General features: G+C 42.1%; 1 protein-coding gene across 2 annotated transcripts; it reads right to left on the bottom strand.

The window, feature by feature from the left end:
- Window positions 1–2,358: 2,358 nt before the first annotated feature.
- On the bottom strand, window positions 2,359–5,686 carry LOC124281280. 2 transcript variants are annotated; one of them, XM_046717313.1, is made up of 3 exons: window positions 5,505–5,686; window positions 3,768–4,532; window positions 2,359–3,691 (listed from the first exon to the last, which is right to left on the bottom strand). In XM_046717313.1, exons 1-3 carry the CDS (start codon window positions 5,525–5,527, stop codon window positions 3,670–3,672), a joined length of 810 nt encoding a protein of 269 aa, XP_046573269.1. In that variant the 5' UTR covers window positions 5,528–5,686; the 3' UTR covers window positions 2,359–3,669. The 2 variants fall into 2 exon arrangements, with proteins under 2 accessions (XP_046573269.1, XP_046573268.1); XM_046717312.1 differs by having other exon boundaries at window positions 2,359–4,532; window positions 5,505–5,682.
- Between the last annotated feature and the right edge of the window lie 1,777 nt (window positions 5,687–7,463).

The raw sequence follows: 7,463 nt of genomic DNA, 5'->3' as shown, positions 1-7,463 counted from the left end.
TGTGTTGTACGTTATGTACCATATCTGTACCCCTACCCCTTAATGTCTTGTACCTTATATACCATATCCGTAGCCCTACCCTTAATGTGTTGTACGTTATGTATCATATCCGCAGCCCTACCCCTTAATGTGTTGTACGTTAAGTATCATATCTGCAGCCCTACCCTCAATGTGGTTTACGTTACCATATCCGTAGCCCTACTCTTAGTGTGTTGTACGTTATATATCATATCCGTAGCCCTACCCTTAATGTGTTGTACGTTATATACCATATCTGCAGCCCTGCCCTTTAATGAGTTGTACGTTATATACCATATCCGTAGCCCTACCCTTAATGTGTTGTACGTTATGTATCATATCCGCAGCCCTGCCCCTTAATGTGTTGTACGTTATGTACCATATCCGAAGCCCTACCCCTTAATGTGTTGTACGTTATGTACCATATCCGCAGCCCTACCCTTAATGTGTTGTACGTTATGTATCATATCCGCGGCCCTACCCCTTAATGTGTTGTACGTTATGTATCATATCCGCAGCCCTACCCTCAATGTGTTGTACGTTACCGTATCCGTAGCCCTACTCTTAATGTGTTGTACGTTATATATCATATCCGTAGCCCTACCCTTAATGTTTTGTACGTTATATACCATATCCGTAGCCCTACCCTTAATGTGTTGTACGTTACCATATCCGTAGCCCTGCCCCTTAATGTGTTGTACGTTATGTACCATATCCGTAGCCCTACCCCTTAATGTGTTGTACGTTATGTACCATATCCGCAGCCCTACCTTTAATGTGTTTTACGTTATGTACCATATCCGTAGCCCTACCCTTAATGTGTTGTAGGTTATATACCATATCCGCAGCCCTACCCGTTAATGTGTTGTACGTTATATACCATATCCGCAACCCTGCCCTTAATGTGTTGTACGTTATGTACCATATCCGTAGCCCTACCCTTAATGTGTTGTACGTTATGTATCATATCCGCAGCCCTACCCTTAATGTGTAGTACGTTATGTATCATATCCGCAGCCCTGCCCCTTAATGTGTTGTACGTTATGTACCATATCCGAAGCCCTACCCCTTAATGTGTTGTACGTTATGTACCATATCCGCAGCCCTACCCTTAATGTGTTGTACGTTATGTATCATATCCGCAGCCCTACCCCTTAATGTGTTGTACGTTATGTATCATATCCGCAGCCCTACCCTCAATGTGTTGTACGTTACCATATCCGTAGCCCTACTCTTAATGTGTTGTACGTTATATATCATATCCGTAGCCCTACCCTTAATGTTTTGTACGTTATATACCATATCCGTAGCCCTACCCTTAATGTGTTGTACGTTATGTACCATATCCGCAGCCCTACCCTTAATGTGTTTTACGTTATATATCATATCCGTAGCCCTACCCCTTCATGTGTTGTACGTTACCATATCCGTAGCCCTACCCTCAATGTGTTGTAGGTTATATACCATATCCACAGCCCTGCCCTTAATGTGTTGTACGTTACCATATCCGTAGCCCTGCCCCTTAATGTGTTGTACGTTATGTACCATATCCGTAGCCCTACCCCTTAATGTGTTGTACGTTATGTACCATATCCGTAGCCCTACCCTTAATGTGTTGTACGTTACCATATCCGTAGCCCTACCCTTAATGTGTTGTACGTTATCATATCCGCAGCCCTACCCGTTAATGTGTTGTAGGTTATATACCATATCCGCAACGCTGCCCTTAATGTGTTGTACGTTATGTACCATATCCGTAGCCCTACCCCTTAATGTGTTGTACGTTATGTACCATATCCGCAGCCCTACCTTTAATGTGTTGTACGTTATGTATCATATCCGTAGCCCTGCCCTTTAATGTGTTGTACGTTATATACCATATCCGTAGCCCTGCCATTTAATGTGTTGTACGTTATGTATCATATCCAAGGCGCGCATCAGAATATTTGATGCTCCGGGCAACCATCACTCTGGATATCCGGCCACAGTATACAGATGATTATATTGCATCTGATGTCTATTGTTTTACCAGAAGCAACTTTGTGTCGTGCAATAACAAACCGGTTGTGCGTTCGAATGTCTTGTTATGATTCTGCTGCACCAGGTATTCCGATTAACTGCCGTGAGTATGCCTGTACCCCAGCCATCACTTCAACAAGCGTGACGTCATTGCATTACAAGGATAACGAAATCTGAACATGTGAATTAAACACATTTATTTTAGCTTTGTGAAAAGATTAATTTTAGCACTCTTGCAGAGAGAACATGGGACAATAGCACAAAAAGAGAATAAAAAATGAGCAAGTGTCAGCGGGGGAAGGAATACAGAGAATTGGAACATCTATTGAGAGGCTTTATTGCTCATTGTGGATAGGGTGAATCCGTGTAAAGTAAAACGTACAAAGAAAGACAAGGCAGTTTGTCAGGATGTGCCAAGATACATACTCCCTCCACAAATCTTACTATGATTCAAATGCAATAGACATGATAATGACTGCTTATTGATGCTGACCAGCAAAGGTATTACATATGATCAATTAATAATGTATTACCACTCTTTACTTTTTGAACAATAGATGAATTGTACATGAAGTGATGTTGATTACTTAATATGGCTGAAAATATCAGTAACATTCAAACCCATCTCTACACATGAATCTTATTACAATACAGAATATCTTATGAGACATTTACGCTTACGGCGTAAAAATGTAATTAATGTTAACAATTATGAAAATAATGATGTACAGAACAGCCCCTTTAACTTACCCCCAGGAGACAAGAACACTCCTTGGGCGGTGGTGTAGCCTAGTGGTTAAGGCGTTTGCTCGTCACGCCGAGGACCCGGGTTCGATTCCCCACATGGGTACAATTTGTGAAGCCCATTTCTGGTGTCCCCCGCCGTGATGTTGCTGGAATATTGCTAAAAGCGGCGCAAAACTAAACTCACTAACTCAAGAGCACTCCTAACAGCAGTGGTCAATGGTCACATGACCCAGGGCACGGACCAACTTGTCCTAATGTAAAAACAATGTTTAGGCTTAACACAATAATAACCAAATGTTATTATGCAGTAAAATTGAGGAGAGGTAAGAGAAAAGGAAGGTAACTCTTTGCGATCATCACTAACAAAGAAAACCTTGCTTGTTTCAACCCACAATCGCCATACAAAACTATTCTACAAAATAAATATTCTCGCAATAAAAAACGTTGAAACAAAGACTAGGATTACTAATACTAAAAACATGTGGACAACACACAAGTTGTCGTGACGATGACCATCTCGCTTGTGCTTGAATTTTATGAATGAAATATTACAAAATATGACTTTTCTGACAACTCTAAGCCATTGTGAACACAAAAGCAAAACACTACGAGCAAAGAGTATGTACTCACATTGGAGCGGGTGAGACTAGCTAAAGAAATGTTCGACTGTCTATTTGAAAACCGCACTACATACTACATCTGAGAGATGATGGCGCGAAATGAAACAATAGCAAACTGCACTATGGGAAAACATTTTACATCTTTCCAAATCAAAACACCTAACAGTTCGATTAACGTTAATGGAAAATACAATTTCTAATGAAATTCGCGTCTCAGACTACTTCCGGAAACTGCCGAAGATTACAATGTGAAAATAAGGGCAAATCAAATATGTATAGAAACTCCTTTACACAAGAAATACATGTGATAGCTGTATAGTCTGTTAGTGCACTTGGTGAGAAGTTATTACTGCTCCTTTTATGTTGCTGACATGCACCTGCGACACTTCCACATTTTGTGAGATCCCATAGTTAAAACGGACGCGCCCCTTCACCTGCCAAGTAGCTGAGTTCTTGTCAGTTAACGGGTTAGACTTGTCCTTGCCAGGTAAACGGTCGCCGAGAATGGTGCCAATTTTGTTTTGGACCATCTTTACAAACTCGCCATCTCTTGAGATTCTGATCTTCACTTTTCCTGTCAAAGTGACCTTCACCTCGAAGTCACTTTCAAATGTCTCCTCCTTGACCTCCATCCTCGCTACGGTTCTAGCATTCTTGGGGGCCAGCACGTTGGAGTCGATAGACCAAGCCAGCTCATTCTGCACGGTGTGGGTGGTCTTAGACCGGATGACCATTTGGCGTCCAAAACCGGCGGTTGCTTTACGGACTGGTTCTGGAATGTCGATGCTGAATCCGACGTCATTGCCGCTCGTGAATCCCTCCGTTAACTGTACTTCAGCCGTTGCATGCGTGACCTTCTGGGCAGTGAACCTATGCTGATGGTCATGATCCGTTCTGTTGTCATAGTTAGAGCAAAACACAAGTTGGGTGGAAGACTCCCGAGGTCCAATCTGGCCTGTAGGGAGGTATTTCAGACCGCTGGTTGTACATGTGACCTCATCTAGGAGGACCTCGAGCTCGGCGTCATCGAAGTCTATTCTATCATATTCATCTGTTGTTTGGACATAGGTATCCCAACCAAATGTCTTCAAAGGCTCCAGAATATCGGTTAGTTTAGAACTGCTCATACTGAAACAAACAAACAAACAACACACGTTTATACTTCAGATAATGTGAGTATTAATCCTTTACAGCGTAAGAGTCGGTTGAATTGTATAATCCCCATGGAGCTGAGAATGACTGTACATTGCCAATTGATCATCCAGTTGTATAATGTTCATGTAAAAATGTTTGAGTATATATGTGGGTGAAGAATATAGATTATACACGTGCGCCTTCGTCCTGTTTGGGCTGTGGGTGAGGGCGGGCTATGGAGATGGGGCGACAGGGTAGAAGTATCTCTGAATATAGGACTGAGTAGTATTGCTAGGGCGAGGAGCGAGGGCTGTGGGGTGGCTCTACCTCCTAGGAGTGTCGGTTGGTTCTACCTCCTAGGACTGTGGGTGGCACTACCTCCTAGGACTGTGGGTGGATCTACCTCCTAGGAGTGTCGGTGGCTCTACCTCCTAGGACTGTGGGTGGCTCTATCTCCTAGGACTGTGGGTGGCTCTACCTCCTAGGATTGTAGGGTGGCTCTACCTCCTAGGACTGTGGGTGGCTCTATCTCCTAGGACTGTGGGTGGATCTACCTCCTAGGACTGTGGGTGGCTGTACCTCCTAGGTTTGTAGGGTGGCTCTACCTCCTAGGACTGTAGGGTGGCTCTATCTCCTAGGACTGTGGGTGGCTCTACCTTCTAGGACTGTGGGTGGTTCTACTGTCCGGGGGCTGTGGGGTGAGGCTATTTGCGAAGTGCGCGGGCTATGACGTGGGACTCCTGGCCTGAGGTGTGGCTATACTGTCAATAATTCAACCGTTAGTCATTGTGGGAAACATGTCCCTCTTCTATACGTGCACACAAGAAGCCGTATTATTGACCACAGAAGATTCCCCATGACGGTAACTGAGCAAGTATAGACTTCACAGGTGTACGTGTGTCCATTTCTTATAAGGAATCTTAAGACAACATATCCAACATGAACATACAAGAACACTCCACTCACCTTGCTCTGGGCTTTGTGTTCATTGCCTTGCCTCCGTGAACGAATTCCAGCTTATAGAAACACTGCACCAGATCCACGTGCTTATATAGTCTCTGCCCATTCCTTTTTTAAACCTTACTTCAAACTGCAGTCATACCATATATTGAAAGTCTGGGAATACCCACACTTGTCGCCGGCTATTGGTCAAAGTTTGTTCAAGGCTTCATGGTGGGCGTGTCCTGCATTCCCATGATTCATGGTCAAGATGTCGTGGTTCTATTTATAGCCAGACAGTGTGTGTCGCGCATGACAACACACAGTCTAAGTAAACATATGTAAGACTTGGGTAATTGCTGTGGTTGCGTAACAATTACGTCTCACGGGAAAAGGGATGGGCAAGTGTGTCTATTGCGCGAAGTGCTCCAGTCAAAGATGACACAACACAAAAAGACAGTAAAAATATGTATTAAAATAAAAGTCTTGGTAACAGAGTTGCAAGTTCCGACTGCACAGTCCAGGTGAAACCTAAAAAACAAGTTGGCTTGTTGTCACCTCGACAGTGCAGGGAGAAAGAGCCATTGTACAGATACAATAATGAAAATAAATAATAATCCGACTGATACATAGGATGTGACGACAATACTTATTAGGGGAAACAATATTATTAGAGAATATATAAACACAATATTGGAACAAAAGTATATGTGCATATATGAGCACACAACCCCAAAGAGTATTTACATAAATAACTTTAATTATATAACTCAAAAGAATCGTCACACCCCTCCTATCAGAGGATTTACATGGGGCCCCATCTGAGGTGAGGTGAAAGTCACAATAACTTTAATGGCCAATGGGAAGTATAAAAATACATATATATATACACAAAGTGGGGAAAAATTTATACCCAACACATTTGGAATATATGAAAACCGGTTTGATTGATATAAACAATAGCCACGACAGGACACCTGGCCTGTACGACACATGTGGCTAAAGGAAATGGGGTATGACTGCCTGTTGGATGATCATACTAGTCAATATGAGGCTAGCTCCAACAGAATGTCAATACACCCAGTAGGTACACCACTTGGGGCTACCCAGAATGAACACCAAATTATAGTAAGTAAATTGACAATATGTAATAAACGGATATTACATGATTTATTTTACTACAATATGTAGGTATATTAATGGCCATATAATATAATACATTATATTATTATTGAATAAACTGTGACCTCACTTTCACATCAAGTGGGGAAACATACTAAAATATGATTGATATACATGTAGTTGCATGGTACCGGTAGTCAATGCTACGTTAAGATAACCATGAAGAAGACGACGGACCCTAGTTTTGTTTACATCCGGTGCGGCCATTTTGTAATGAAGCCGGACGGGAGCCGGAGAATGCCGAGGAGAGCCGAAGACAGCCAAGGTTGTGTGCTGCTCAGTGGAGAGGTCAGCACTGGTCAGTGAGCATAATCGCCACTAATTGGTTCCAGATGATACCGTGATACTCTAACTGAGCACATGGTTTGGAAACCGGGACAGTGATACAGCCACTGTTTAATTTAGATTAAAATGGCAAAAGAGTTCTGTTGTTAACAGCAACAAGTTGTAAATAAATGGAATTTTGAATTTAGCAATGAGCTAGAGACAATTTTGACTGGCAGGTCAAATAAGCAAATTAATGCTAAACACACAAAGTACTTTACTAAAATGAATTTCTAGATGAAAATATATTACATTGAGTACATGTCATTTATTCTTGCCATCGAGTGCACGTTTGGACAGTCACAGATGAGTGACCTTTCGCCAGATTGGCACAGCAAGAATAATTGATGACAGTGACTCAACACTTGTTTTAATTGTGATTTATCAAATTAAAAAAATACATTAATTTAAAAGCCGCAGATAATTACTTATCCTGCTAACAACATAACTATGCATTGGAATTTAGTACAGAAGACCTAG

The sequence above is a fragment of the Haliotis rubra genome, unplaced genomic scaffold, assembly GCF_003918875.1.
Source record: "Haliotis rubra isolate DU_JTF1 unplaced genomic scaffold, ASM391887v1 Scf281, whole genome shotgun sequence".
NCBI classification, from domain to species: Eukaryota; Metazoa; Mollusca; class Gastropoda; order Lepetellida; family Haliotidae; genus Haliotis; species Haliotis rubra.
The sequence above is the reverse complement of the archived record's forward strand: the minus strand, read 5'-3'. Positions and strand labels throughout refer to the sequence as shown.